Genomic DNA, 16,292 nt, shown 5'->3' on the forward strand with positions numbered 1-16,292 from the left:
ATAAAGCCTTCCATATATCTTTCTTAGCGACCACATGCAATGTTGGTCACTGTATAGTTTGATGCTATTTTCTGCTCGTGGAAGCGTACGAGCGCGTAGGATTTGCGACCATTTGAATTCATTTTCATAATCCTGCTGGGATGGGATGCTCCCATACTGGAGTGCAGATTTGAATGAACTCGACTGCAGAAGGGCTACGTGCTGCCGCCTTTTGGTGAGTGTATGAACTGCACGCTTCAACAGTCGCGGTGGGGGTTTAAAACTGCTGTCTCTCTCGGGCTACTTCCAGTGACATAGGCGCGTAGGGGAAGAGGGGTGCTTAAAAGACAGGACAGAAGAAAAGACAACGACAGAAGAAGAAAAAAATAAAGAGAATAACAAAACCCTAAGGGAGAGAAAAACTACAGGCTGGATATGGCGAATAAAGCACCAGAGCCTATTCCTCTCCACCTGGCGGAACTCACTGCCACCCAGTTTCTCGACATCTGGAATAAATTCGATGCTGACGGTGAGTGTAACGTCCCGGGACGAATAGCGTTGTTAATTTAGTCTTATGCATCGGAGGCATGTGGGCTACTTACTACCCTGATTTATGTAGGCTATTGCATTTGATTGATGTGATATCTACAATTAGGCTAATTAAAATTATATATTAAATGTATACGCCTATATTCTGTACATTTTATGTTAAAATAATGATAATTTAAAAAAAATATAATTTGTAGCTAAACTTCGTCAATAGGTGCAATGCATCTGGAAAGAAAATCTGTACGCAGTTTTTTTTAGTGATGGAGATGTCTGCTATTATTGTCAAAAAAAGATTAAACCTTTAAACATAGGTCTCTACTTTTGTTTCTACTCGTTTATTTTCTGGTTTATTTAAGAGGTATAGCGCATTATTTCTTATTTGTGCTAAATAACGCACACATATAGGCTATACGTTTTTATTTTAATGTTTTCATATGTAAAGTAGGCTAACCTAATTAGTTGAGTTAGACGTTAAAACATCAAAAAGAAAAAGAAAAAAAGAAAGTAAATGCATTTACTATTTGAGCAGCGACAGTGTTGCCACGCCCGCATATTATCGAGTCGCTTTTGAATATTAATTGTCAATTAGGTTGCGCTTTTTTTTTTTTTAAAGGGATTCCCATTTTCAGAATGTTATTTTATGTTTTGCGTGCCCCACAAAAAGTTATGTTTAGGATAATTTTGGTCAGAACAGTTTGTTTTGCGGGACCTGGCACCTGATCTAATGGGACGCTAACTCAAGTTGAATCCTCATGCAAAGTGCAATGCAGTTTTACGCACAAGCGTATTCTTGAATAATTCAGGGGAATTGAAAAAGCGTCAGTGGGATGATTGCCTGCTATCGCCCTGTTAACTTCTTTCAGCGGTAGGCACGCGTTTAGCTCAGTAAATTATGCCCCACGGGCATTGTTGGCATTATTGATTTCGCTGTGGAATGGAATCTTTCCTTCCAATTGATTTGTGTGTCAGCGTTTGAGAGAATTCGAAGATGAAAAGTGATGGGCGGGGGTTGAAAGAGAACCGCTCCAGCTGGGAAGCAAAAGAAGAAGAAGAAAACATATGCGTAGCTGTTTTTAGCTAAATTTATTTAAATTGCCCTCCACCGTTTGCTATTCATGTGGTCAACCTGGTGAACATGACACTGAGTTGGATTAGCTGGTCAGACAGTTGGTTTTCGAGTCTGAATTGCTGAAAAGTATTCAAGCAGTGAGATCAGAATGTCTAGTCTGGGAGGCCAACTAAGACCAGCAAACCATCTTTGACTGGTTAGGCTTAGCATGAAGTGTAATATATTCACCTTGTTACAGACTTTCCCTTGATGTATCTACTATAAACCCTGCTGAAAAGAACAGCTTAACCAACCAAAGCTAGTTTTTCGGTATTAAGCTGGTCAATTTAAATGACCATTATTTTAAAAAAGTGTCCAGAACCCTAGAAAACCAGTATACAGATCAGCCTGGCCAAGGTGGGAGACCAGCTAAGAGGAGCAAGTGATCTTAGGCTGTTTTTTTTAGCAGAGAAGTCAAAAAGTTAGTCTTCTAGCAGAAATATACACATTGGAAATAGCTGTAGTTAAATGGTTAAATTGAATTATATATATTTTTAAAGACTTTACTGAGATACTGCAGTGTGTCTGAGATTTTTTTCCCTGTACATTGTTTCTAAGGAAAATATGAAATATGAAAAATCCCTATGTTGCTATGTAATCTGTCAATCAACAAGACAAGAACTGATTATACGACCCTCATTTCATTTATAAAGAGAAACTGATTGTCAAGTTACATCAGGCAGTGTGAGCTGAACCGCATCCGTGTGTCTTTGATGTTGAGTGTAAATCTGTAATTAAATAAATTAACTTCAATTCATTTTCTTCTAGGGAATGGCTGCATTGAAGGGAAGGAACTGGAAAATTTCATTCGCGAGCTCGAGTTAGCGCGGAAAAGTGTGGTGAGTCAGGCATTGTGTGTGTTCGTTAATTATGGTAAAAACATCAGATGCGGCTGTTCTTGATAAGTGGTGATCTGAATGTCACATACAGTTATTAAGAACTGCAGAATGAGATGCTTAGATTAATCTAGCCTAATGCACATGCCATCTGAGCAGATACCATCTGGCTGATGTTTTCTAATGTCAGTACATTTTCTGGATGGCATGTTTTAAAGATTTTTTTGAAAGCAAATTGGACTTAATTGAAATAGGAACGGTGCTGTTTGTTTTTCAGGATCCTTCAAATGCTTCATTCAAAGACCGGATGAAAGAGTTTATGCTGAAATTCGACGAGAACGGTGATGGAAAGATTGAGATGTCAGAGGTAAATTCTCACCTTTTTTCACTACCAAAGTAGACTACAGCCACAGCAATGGAAGCGCTGAAGTGAGACCGTTCTGCAGAACCACCATCAGAGATTTATGGGACACCAGGAGGAAATATAAAGAGGACAATGAGGGCAGATTAGGGGCTTGAAGGAGGGCAGAAGGTGGCATCTATCGAGAGGATGATGGAATGATGAAGGGAGGGGCAGTGAGACAAATGAGTGGAGGGAGAGATGGATGAGGGGGAGGGGAGGATGGGGGGCGACGTCCATCATGATGATGGCACGAGGGAATGGATAAAATGATTTATGTCGGAAGAAAAACCTCACTAATCCAGTCACAGAGACCACATGAACATATGAGCTCTCCTTTCTCCAATTAATGTCAGCCTGCTTTCAGTTATGAAGCTATTAAGTTTGTTTGGCTGATTGCTTTTAAATGTTTTTAGCGGTTACATTTCTTTTCCCCCTCAACCTATTTGTTAGTCCTATATAGCTTAGTGGAGGTAAAATGGTTTTGAAAATATGAGAAGAGCCTCTCCATACACCAGATTAAAGCTTATTTAGTAGGAGACCATGCAGTGAATGCAGAAGGGATGTGGTTATAGTCTAATCAAATGATCGGCATCATGCAAATCTCACTCTATTAGAAATTGTGAATCACTATGAACAAAATCCTTCTGGTTATGGTCCCTACGTGGTACGTTTGGATGGTTTTTCACTCACACTTCAGACCCCACTTTCTGTTTTCAATCTGGTACTCAATCTCAACATGACGCTTTATCTTGAAAGCTTGAAAGGCAGGATTTCAGCAGCTCGATGATCTGTTCTTCTGTGTGCAGCGTGTGGATCTAAGCTGGAACCTCAGATTAGCCATGTTGGGATCATTGTATCTGTCATCTTCTGCTTTCTTGCTTTTTGTGGTTTTCTGCTCAACTTTGGTTGTGAGAAATAAGCATTTTGAAGTTATCTTTTGAAGATAGTAGCACATTTGTCATTCTTGCTGGGATGAACAATAATAATTTGATGTTAGTATCTTTTTGCAGAGGAACAGAAATCAACAGTATAGAGATGTTTTGTACTAAACAGAGATGTTTTTGAGAATTCATTGTACTGAATAGCAGAAAACAGGAATAACGAAATAAATCAGGGGCAGAATAGGAGTAGATAAGTTAAAGACATTTATAATGTTATATTTCAAATAAATGCTGTTATTCTGAAAAGCATTGATTTCCACGAAATAATCATCAGCACAACGGTTTACAACATTGATAATAATAAGAAATGTTTCTTGAGCACCAAATGAAAATGGTTCTCTCCATATCCATAATGTTTTTATACTGTACAAACTGTATATACTATCCCCTTACACTAACCCTTAACCTACCTATCACTCAAAAATTTCTGCATTTTACATTTTTACATTGGTCCCCGCGGTAACACAAGTCCACATGAGTCTGTGTGCATTCAGCTTGGAGTCCCACTGGGATAGAAAAACATATACACACACGTTCTATATGCGTTTCAGATATAGAATAACATTAGGTGATCATTAAACTATATTTGCCCTATATGTAGTAATACTATACACATCCTTCAATCAAGCAAATCATTACTTGCATTGTAAGGCTTAAAAAAGTACTTTTGGCTTTTTATAAACAAAGGGTAATCCTCGGGCCTAGGTTTGTGTGTCAGAGCACTCAGAGGTGGAACTTGTCCTAGACAGATGGTTTCAGAGCTTTACTTACTTTTCGGTTTGGTACGGTTTAGTGTCCCTTCAGCAGTTCAGCAATGATGAGCTCCTCTGTTGGGGCCGGAAAAGATAACCTAGAGCATGAAATGGTCTCTCATCCCTGTCCAGCTCTTGCAGGCACTTTCTTCTTAAGCCAGGAAGATAGGCTTTATACACAGGCATCAACTCAGACAGCAGCACTTGGTTGATCGTGTAGCAAAAGGGCTGCTTTGGATAAGAGCTTTGTGGTCCACTGTGCGGCTGTCCATGGTGCTGAAATCCCCTTCGGTGGAATTATAGACTGTAGTCAAAATGTAGTGGATGTTTATATTATTAGTATATTTAATGTACTATATAATATATATTGTAGTGGGCAAAGGTGATGATTGGAGGGGATATTTGTTTTTAATGACTAGATGATCTTTGATTAAACCATCAAAATATGAGGAAAATATATATATAAAATATTTTGAATGAGGAAAGAACAAAACAAAGGAAACTACAGGAAGAGGTTTTATTTTACTAACCAAAAAAGCAGAAAAAATAAAAACAGCATACATTGACTATAACATAATTAGTTATTGATATGTCGTTGGTTCTCTCTTGTTTTTGCATGTGTTCATATTTTTTTCATATGAATGTCCAACAATGATCACAAATAAAATTGACCTCAAGCACAACTACGCAATATGCTTACAAACCCTTTAACAAATATTTAATAATATTTGATATTTGAATAAAGGGTGAAGGCTGGACTTCAATTTAGGCCACTACTGTATATTTATAGAAAATGTTAAATTAGATTTAGTGTACATCTGGTACATTTTTAGGAGACTATGAAGGCCGTTTGAGTATAGGGAACTCATTGTCATGTTCAAGAAACCAGTTTGAGATGATTTAAGCTTTTTGACATGGTGCATTATCCAGCTAGAAGTAGCCATCAGAAGATCGGTACACTGTGGTTACACATGGTCAGCAACTGGCAGGAAGGCTGTGGAGCTTAAACAATAAACAGTTGGGACTATGGGGCCCAAAGTGTGCCAAGAAAATACCCCCCACACCATTATACAGACAGCAGCAGCCTGAACCTTAGATGTAAGGCAGGATGGAGCCATGCTTTCATGTTGTTTATGCCAAATTCTGACCCGACCATAAGAATGTCGCAACAGAAATGGTCTCATCAGACCAGGCAACATTTTTCCAGTCTTCTCTTGTCCAATTTTAGCCTGTGCGAATTGTAGCCTCAGTGTCCTGCTCTTAGCTGACAGGAATGGCACCCGGTGTGGTCTTCTGCTGCTGTAGCCCATCAGTTTCAAGGTTCAACTTTTTGTGTGTTCAGAGATGGTCTTCTGCAGACCACAGCTGTAACGAGTGGTTGTTACTTGAGGTTGCCTTTCTATCAGCCAGAACCAGTCTGGCCATTCTCATCTGACTTCTGGCATCAAAAAGGCATTTTTGCCCACAGAACTTATTTGGTACTGGATATTTTCTCTTTTTCTGACCAGTATCTGTAAACCTTATAGATGGTTGTAGATGAAAATCCTGGAAGATCAGCAGTTTCTGAAATACTCAGACCAGCCCATCTGGCACCAACAACCATGCCACGTTCAAAGCCACTTAAATCGTTAATTTTATGGGGCATATTTCATAAACTAAATGTTCAGTATCTTTTTAGTATATTTAATGGTCAAGTGAGCACTACAATATACTTTCTTTTGAGAATTAAATGCGATTCGTTTTTTGTTTTGTTTTTTTAACCAGTGATGATATTATGATGAACAATGATTTGCTGACGTCATGTCTTTCTTTATCTTTTACAGCTGGCCCAGATCCTGCCAACAGAGGAGAATTTTCTATTGTGCTTCAGACAGTTTGTGGGATCCAGTGCAGAGTTTATGGCAGTATGTTACAAACAAAAACATAAATTTGAGAATTCTGAGATGTTATCATAATTTATGTTATCATAATTTAGTCATTTCGTTAAGATAAAATATTATATTTGTATAATAAACTGGGGGGCCTACTCATCATAGTCGCCCGCTGGCTACGTCCCCGGTCACATTTTTTAAATTGTTTTAATTAAAATATTATATATCTTTGAATAGCAAAGGTGCTTTTGTGTCCATCTGTGTGAAAGAAAGAGCTAGAAAATTCTATTTGCAGCAAGTTATCCATTATGAATGGACTACAATACATACAAGAACAGAGTGTGTGTATGTGTGAGTAACTGGGTTAATGGAGTTTCATTTGTACAACATGGTGATTTTGTAAATAATACAAAACATGTTCGTTCTGCTGAACATCTGAGTTGTAGAAGAGTAAAGACTTCAAAGTGTCGACAAGGAATTTTAATAGCATTTCAGAGGGACACACACATAAACACATCCTGGTAAATCAGGGCAGGTGGGTATTCCTCCACATTAAATCAGCTCACCAGTAATCCCAGTGTAATACCTAAATACAAAATTCACTGGTTTAATCAAGACGACAATGCCATAATCACATCTGAACGTTTTTGATTGAAACCTTGTCCGTTTCACCTTCGCAGGGCAAATAATCTCTACATATGTGTGGAGGTATCTGTTTTAATGCTATTGGTTCATTTTTCAGGCTTGGAGAAAATATGATACTGACCGAAGCGGATACATTGAATCCAATGAACTGAAGGTATAACTCAATAGGTCACACAGGACTTCCTATAGCTGTTATAGATCCCTTACTAAATAAAATCATTTCTTTTCCTAAGGGCTTCCTCTCAGATCTGTTGAAGAAAGCAAACAGACATTACGATGACAAGAAACTGAATGAGTATACAGAAACCATAGTGAGTAGACACACACATTGCACACGTAAACACAACACACACACACACACACACACACACACACACAGCTGCTATTTAATTTATGCTTTTTTTACCCCTGCAGCTTAAAATGTTTGACCTGAATGGTGATGGAAAACTGGGATTGTCCGAGATGGCTAGGTGAGAAGGCCTCCGAGTGAGTTGCATAGTATTGCATTATTGTTTATATGATATAATATTGTATGTTATATTTTTTCTTCAGACTGCTTCCTGTGCAAGAGAATTTTCTGCTCAAGTTTCAGGTAAGATCAAGCTCTCTTTATAATGTTAGATTAGATTGCAGAGAATGTAGGGTTTCTGCTGCTCAAACAGAAAAGCATGGTCCTAGCAACACCTAGATCATGGGTTTGCATCCCATGGATTGTATGAACTGATCATGGTAACCTTGTAGGTTTTTTATTTTTATTAAAAGTGTCTGCCAAATAATTAAACCTTATTTAAATGTAAGTACAGAGCAGGGGTGTCAAACTCAGCTCCTGGAGGGCCACAGTCCTACAGAGTTTAGTTCAACTAGTTAGCTTCGACCACATACCTGTAGTTTTCAAATAAGCCTGAAGGATTTGATTAGCTTGATAGGTTGTGTTTAATTAAGGTTAATGGTGCTGTATGTAGGTTTTCGACTGTACTAAAGCATAAAAATACCATAATGTGTATGCAGATATTTAGGAAACATGCGGAGTTCACATACTCGTTTCTCCGTAAAACAGTGCTACAGGCTACTTGTTATTTTACTTTGAAATTTGCGTTCTGTGTTGGAATGTCTGATTTTGTTTTGGTCTGTGAGATAACCATAGACTGTAAAAGAAATATGGACGTAGTGTCCGTGACGTCACCCATAGGATTCCGATAAGCCATTCTGAAGCTTAAAGTAGGGGCGAGCTGGGCGTTGCCATCTTGTGAGCGAGTCAACGCGTGTCACTCCCGGATAACAGAAAATGGGCAAAAAGGTGGGATGTGCGCGGAGCTGAGGTGACGCAATGACTATAGACGGCGGATAAATGGCTATCCACTTGTAACCACGCCCTTAATTATGCAGAACTTTAAGGCTTTATATAACGTAAACGAATGAGTTATAAAAAAATTCACCCCCCTCAGAGTTGTCATGAAGATCAAAATTAGCCTTATAAGCCAAAACCACAATTTGTACCAGGCTGTAAACATGTTTTTTTCTGCTGTAAATTTGAGAATTTTAACATGGGGCTCAATGAGATTCTGCTCCCTTCTGGAGCCTTTCCCTAGTGGCCAGTTGAGGAATTGCAGTTTACATTACTTCCGTATTGGCTTCAAGAGAGATCGCGGGAGGTTGCCGCTTGGTGATAACACACATTTTCAATTTACCTAATAGTATTTCAACACAGGTTGCCAGTTGGGAGTAAACACAGCATATTGTGTCTTGGAAGCCAGTAAACAAACTGGGTCAGAGATCGCAGATTCTACCCGACCTAAAAAGCCTCAGCATCCGTCTAAAAATCTCTACGAACAGAGGCACATTAAAACGCGGGTAAAACAACTCGTCAACTTACAGTGTGGAAGTCTCCTCGCCTTCTATTGTCTTCCATTGAATTAACTTGTTAAATTAACCAATAACCAGGCAAAGTAAATAAAGTGCGTTTACTAGACTTTATTAAAAAAAAAATCAGGTAGTGAATTCCCCAGTAGTGACATCAACCGCTTATACTGTCTTTTATGATACATTTTTGTATCTTACTCTGAGTATTCCATTTGTGATGTGGGGTGTGATGTTAAATTAATAAACAGTATTTTATTTGACTGTACCACTTCTCCTTCACCTGCACAATATATGAATACATTTGTTTAATTTCTTGAGTCAAGAAAGATTCATTTTGCAATACATTTTCTCCTCCTCTCAAACTCCGAGACCATTTTTTTGGGATTTCCGCCTGGATTTGGCCTACCCAAATTGAAAAGCTTCCCATACACACATAAAGTGGTCTAAGTTTAAAATGTTGGTGTCATTTTACAGGAAACCCTTTAAAGTTACATAAAACACTGCTAAAAGTGATTAACATGTAATTATATGTTGTCTAATCTGTAATAACCCCACCAAAAAGTAGGTGCATTTTTTTAATTTTATTTTTATAAATGCATTTTTGAAACTATAGCCCCTTTCACACTGCACGTCGGACCCGCAATATTTCCGGAACATTGCCGGGTCGCCTTCTGTGTGAAAGCAACCACGTCCCGGCATTGATTACCGAATTCGACCCGGGTCGGGGACCTAGTAATATTGCGGTATTCGACCCGGGACGAGCGCTGTGTGAACAAAAGCCGAAACTAATGCCGCAACGTGTAGGCTACGTAGTTATCGTGCGACTCCTAGAGCTTGTTTTTTCAATAATACAACCCTGCAGTGCCAGAAGAGCTCGTCGGTATTTTAAACGCAGAGAGTGTTCGTATACAAAAGAAACTAAAATTAAACAAGCAGAAATGTGCGCAAACTGGACAAAAGTCGAGACCACGGACCTCCTTACTATCCGCGCTGAAGCTGAGATCGCTCGCCGTTATACGTCACATCAGGATGTCACGTGTCAACTCGACCCGGGACCGTTACGGGTTGTGTGTGAAAGCGCACATATTACGGTATTTCGCTGGCAGTGTCAATGGACCAAATCTAGCGGCCCGGGAACAAATGCCGGGTTGCATTATCCGTGTATTTGCCGGAATCGCAGTGTGAAAGGGGCTTATGTAACTCAGGCCCTGTGTGCTCTAGGTCTAGGACCCTGCAAACAGTTTGGGCTGTTTCCACTAAATTACAGAAAATAGTGGAAAAAAGAAGTTTGTCTGTGTCATGTTGTTTGCAAGATTTATTCAAATTGGTCTGAAAGGATGACCATACCCCCTCCGCCCCCCCCTTTTTTTGCATAAGAATAAGCCATTTATGACCTTATTCCATTAAAGTAAAACGGGTTAAAGCCACAGTAACCACATTTTTGCCGCTAGAGGTCGCTTATTACCAAAGGAGTAGTTAGATGATACCACAAATGAGCGTGCATTCATGAGCTATTTTGTCTTTCACCTCCACAGCCGATAGAATGGAATCCGACGGACTCGGGCAGAAATCATGTTCATGGATGAGCGGATGTATTCAAGTTTTATTAACGTTACGGTGGTATGAAGCAGGGCGCGGCTGAGAGCCGTGGGAGCGAATGGTAATGACAAACACCTGCGATTCACATCGGACTTGGGCCCAGCAGAGCTTTTATGATGCTGTCGTCGTATTCTGCTATTTTCCTTGTGTATGTAGGGTAACGCAGCGCTGTTTTACATGGTTAAAACAATAATACTAAATACATTTGAGTGTGTTGAAAAAGTTATGCTATAACTCTGTGCATTGCAGTAATCTAGATCGAAAGTTAGACTATCATATGAATAAATCTATCATCTAAGTACAGTAAAAATGACATTTGTAGCACAAAAGACATGGTGTATCAGGGCAGAATGAGGGTTAGAAATAGAATAGTAAAATGTAGTGCAGTAGTAGTACTAGCACAATAAAAGTGTAATATATTGGAGGCTAGGAGGAGGAGAAGCAAAAATAAATAAACTGGCAATAGCAATTACAGTAGAATGGCAGTAACATATGGTCAGAGATGAAAAGCTGAGATTTGCAATATGAGGTTCTTCTTTTAGATCAATCATGTAGAAAACATACATGATTACAAGCGTGTGTGTGTGTGTGTGTGTGTGTGTGTGTGTGTGTGTGTGTGTGTGTGTGTGTTTATTGGTTTTGTGTGTTCCTACTGTATGTGTTTATAGGTTTTGTGTTCCTACTGTATGTGTGTTTATAGGTTTTGTCTGTGTGTGAACCTGACAGCAGATTGGTAACTGATTTCTGCCACAGAGATCCTGGGTTGATAGGGATTACTTCAATCCTACTGTAGTTACGATAATCTCCATAGATTATTCTTTAACCTGCGATGTATTTATCTGGCCCAGTCACATTCACTGGATGCTCTCTCTCTCTCTATTTATTTTTCGCTCTTTTTTCCTCTCTTTTAACAAAACAACTGAAAATATGTTGCGGCTGGAATAACTGGTCCATGTTCAGCCTCATTGCATTACCAGGGTGTCAGACATGTTTTCTGCCTTTTAAATCATGAAAGATTTTAAACAATCGTGAAATTTTCAAATTATGCACACACACACACACACACACACACACACACACACACACACACACACACACACACACACACACACACTCACACTCACACTCACACTCACACACACACACACACACACACACACACACACACACACACACACACACACACACACACACACACACACACAACTCAGTCTGGAAACCTATACATTAATTTCTACTGCTTCTGTTACACTTACACACCCTGGCTTATCCACCGGGCGCACTACTGGCGGGTTTAACATGATGACGGATAGAGAAGCGAAGGGTTGTTGTCCGTTGATCACGCCTCTTGTGGTCTGATCGGTTGAAGGACTATATAATTGCGTACAGAGTCATTCGAATAATGCCCGTTTATCACGTATCTTGTGCAGCAGAAAATGCAGAGCAGACTCCCCAGACCAATGTTCAGTCTTAAATTGAGCTTGGTCTGTTGATAGTCAGACAAGGGAGTTGGTGTAAAATGTATATCAATTATGTATAGAATTTATTTTGTAATGTACTGGAAGCACGTTCATTCAGTAAGGGAATCAGAAGGAATTGTAAAACGGACATACAGGTGCATAAAATACTCTCTGTAAATTTGAAGCCGATATAATACATGGAATATAATACATGGGTAATGCAATTCAGATATGAATTTAATGTTAGTGGAATTCCATCAGGATGAATAAACACTTCTATATTACACAAAGCCATTTTTGTGCTATATCTGGCATGAATGCATCACATTATTAAATTATATTGGCATGTTTATGAATGGTATGCATTTAAAGTAGGAATGATGCTAAGTGTCACTAGTCTGTTATAATCCAAAGGATTTGGAGGATTATTTTCTAGTTATGAAAATTCAGTCCTTCAAAATCTAATCTAAAGGCAGATAGATATTACACATACATTGAGCATAAACAAATGTCTCTTTTTTCCTCTTCATTGCCAGAACTTCAAACTATCTGCTGAAGAATTTGAAGTAATCTTCAACTATTATGACAAGGTCAGATAATGTGCATATTTTTCACGTTTGTGTCCTTATTAGTTTGTATTGTGGGTTAGTAAAAAACTTTAGCACTACTATTATTTTCATCTTGAAGATGAGCATTTAGAGCATTTGCTCATCTTTAATACATCTAGAACATGTTCCATCAGATGTTAAATGGGCAGTTAGAAAATGTATTTAAGATGTTTATGTATTAAAATATATGTAAAACTGTTTCTTTCCTTTTTTGCTTTAACAGGATGGAAATGGTTACATTGATGAACATGAACTGGATGCACTGCTGAAAGACCTCTACCAAAAACATAAAATGGTAACTTGGTGTTAGATGGGAATTTAGCACATCTTTTAACTGAAAAGTGGCATAAAAGCTGCATCTAAAGTGTCATATATACCACAAAAAATGCATTTACACAATATAATGCTGCAGAATGGACAAAATGGTCATCAAAGATACATTTGCAGAAATACTGGTATGAAATTGGTTTAAAATGTCAAATTATGAATATTGATAGATTAAATGATGGATAGAAATTTTCTGTATATACTTCTGGTCAAAAGTTTTGGGTTTGATTAACTTTTTTTGAAGAACTTGATACTTTTATTCCACAAGAATGCATTAAATTGATCAAACATGAGGTTAAAGACATAATGTTACAAAATATAAATATTTCAAATAAATGGTGCTATTTATTATTATAAGAACTTTCTCTTCAATAAATTATCCTGAATATCATGGTTTCAACAAAAATATTGAGCAGCACAGCTGATTTTTTTTTTATTGATAATAAATAAGAAATGTTTCTTGAGCAGCAAATCAGCATAATAATTAAAGGAGCATGTGACATTGAAGACTGGAGTAATGATGCTGAAAATTCAGCTCTACCATCACAGGAATAATTTACAAATGAAAAATATATTAAGATAGAAAACTGTTATTTTAAATTGTAATAATAATAATAATAATTATATATATATATATATATATATATATATATATATATATATATATATATATATATATATATATATATATATATATATATATATATATATATAATCAAATGCAGCCCTTGTGAGGATTAAGAGACTTCTTTTAAAAACAAAAACATATTTTAGCCCCCAAACTTTCGAACAGTATTGTTCATATGAAAATATATATTTAAAAATACATACTTAAATGTTCAAGCCTGCACTGATGCTGCATTTCAGCAACAAATATGACAGGTCTGAATACTTATAGATGTCTGTTTGTGCCCTTGTTTAGGTCATTGTCCCCCAAAATCTGGCTAGCTCAAAGAAGAGCATCATGGCATTGTCTGACGGAGGGAAGCTGTTCCGCACAGAGCTGGAGATTGTGTTATGCAAGGATCCGTCAGTGTGAACTCTGAGTTGTTAACTCTCACGTCCTCCTCTGTACCGTCACCCACCCCAAATCTAGCCAAAGCAGGTGCATGTGGTGGCTCTGTTCCACCTCTTATCCTGTCAAAAGTTAATCAGCATCCACAATGTTCCCCTCTCTCCGTGGCATGCTTTTCCCAAAGATATGGCTTCTCGATGTGTGCATCTCTTGCTTGTCTTTTTTATGTCAAAACATGATTCTGACATTGTGGTATAATGGATATTTGGTCTTTGGTCTTATTCTCCTGCTTGGACCAAATCTTTAATTCGGTTTGCTACTTCACGTGTACAGTCTGCTGTCTCTCCATTCCTCCCTCTTTTTTTTCTTTTTCCAATCTCTCCCAGATCTCTTTTTTTGTCGTTGTCCCTAGCAGGCTGTAGACTGTTCTGTTTTGCCAACACTGCTAAAAGAGTTACTGAAATAAAGATCAGATAAGACATTTTACCTTCAGTACTGTCCTGCTTTCTCTGCTCTAAAGCATTTTTCTTTACAAATTGGACCATTTCCATATTTTCAGGCTATGTTTTGCAAGATACTACTAACACCCCAAATTTAATTATGATTAAGTTTCTGTTATGGAAGCAGATAATGGTAATAATGGGCACCTATTAATGTATTTTGGATGTGCCAGCTTCTCAGGCGCACTGTGATCTCATTTTCCATTTAGATAAATCCAAAAGCAGCAACTTATCTATGTGGGCTTGCAAGTAAAGGCACATATCCGCATCTTCAAGCCAAAGCGAGCGCAGGAGCACAATGAAGTGTTTAGAGCTTATCTTTTTCATTTTCATGGTACGAATGTTCTTTGTGCTTCATTAATCTCATATACAGGATAGAATAGCGAAAGGATTGTGGTGATGGAGACAGTTTTCTTGGCTTCAGTTTCGCCCTGAATATCATCCAAACAATTCTTAAGGTGCAAATTGTATGCATGTCCTTTTGGGTTCACATACATTTTATCATTTTTTTAAAAATATTATATTACTATTTGTTATTTAACGTTCAGGCAAGGTTCTGTCAGTATTGAGTAACAAACAAGCATTATTAAGCTACTTAATTCAAAATGATCTGATCTTTAATAAACATTAACATCATACTGTTTTTCTAATGTTTAAATGTTACAACTTGTTTCAGAAGATTTTGAAATAAAAGTAACATTCCCATATTTTTTGCAAAATGAAGTTTAACGTAATCGTTTTTAACTTTTTTTAAAAAATGTTGTAGATATTTTTGTTAGCTTGGAATCAACCTATTAAACAGATATATTGCTTTTCAATGTTTTTATCAATATTGTGCTTTCATACTGCCGATGTGATAATATTGTTTCATGTTTTTTGTTTTGTGATACTTTCTCTGCCACTTTCTGACTAGCCGTGGTACAGTACCTTACGTAGTCTTGGAGGGGCATCAATTAAATATCAGCACACTCATATATTTTTTAACAAGAGTGTTTAAAATAAGACCTCTGTGTGCCACAACTCACACACACATGCGCGCACAAAACAGCGTGTGCACTTTAGACGCCTCTCTAGCACTCCAGAGAGATAGAGCACTCAGGACCGAAAGAGCGCACTACAGAGATCCCCAGCTGTGCAAACTGATGGAAACAAGATTGGAAAGCTCAAGATAGACCTCTAGTGGCTGATACCAAAACATTAGCACTTTTTACACTGGTGTCATGAAGGCATGATTGTCATCATGATCGTGATGCTTTCCGTGCTGTTTTTGCACACTGTTATGGTCCGATATTTACTTCTGGAATTATTAACTTGTGCTACATATAGCCCATTCAGTGCTGGATAGACTACTTACTAATTGTTGTTGGTTACTAATCCCAAATTACATGTAATGTAATCCATTACATTACACGATTAAGGTAATGTATTACATTGATTTGAATGGGATGATCTTGTACCATATTGATATAAAAATAGAAAGAGAAATACAATATATTCCATCTGGGATACAAGTCAACAGTGTGGTGTTTTTTGTGTGTGGATATTTTAATCAAAAAATCTTACATATTGTGCCTTGAAATATTAGATTACGTCAGGGATTCCCAGACTGGAACATTCATTTCAATTTACTCAATTATATATATATTATAATTTGGTAGAATAATGTACAGTACTGACTTGTCAAAGCCTCAGGCACATGCTTTATGACACATACAATAACAGCTGTTTAAAAAAAAAAACAGCAGTCCTTTCATCTAGAATTCATCTAAAATGATACAGAATCATGCTCTAACTAATCGAATGACCCTACATGCTTTATCATAATGAACAGCATGTCAG

General features: G+C 37.6%; 1 protein-coding gene across 1 annotated transcript; it reads left to right on the forward strand.

Annotated features, from left to right (window-relative positions):
• The first annotated feature begins 259 nt into the window (after positions 1 to 259).
• calb2b (calbindin 2b) lies at positions 260 to 14,445 on the forward strand. Its single transcript, XM_067451648.1, has 11 exons — positions 260 to 508; positions 2,405 to 2,475; positions 2,750 to 2,839; positions 6,392 to 6,472; positions 7,182 to 7,238; positions 7,318 to 7,395; positions 7,499 to 7,554; positions 7,637 to 7,676; positions 12,540 to 12,593; positions 12,835 to 12,906; positions 13,861 to 14,445. Exons 1-11 carry the CDS (start codon positions 415 to 417, stop codon positions 13,975 to 13,977), a joined length of 810 nt encoding a protein of 269 aa, XP_067307749.1. The 5' UTR covers positions 260 to 414; the 3' UTR covers positions 13,978 to 14,445.
• Positions 14,446 to 16,292: the final 1,847 nt, after the last annotated feature.

This window comes from Pseudorasbora parva, chromosome 1 (assembly GCF_024679245.1).
Source record: "Pseudorasbora parva isolate DD20220531a chromosome 1, ASM2467924v1, whole genome shotgun sequence".
NCBI lineage: Eukaryota > Metazoa > Chordata > Actinopteri > Cypriniformes > Gobionidae > Pseudorasbora > Pseudorasbora parva.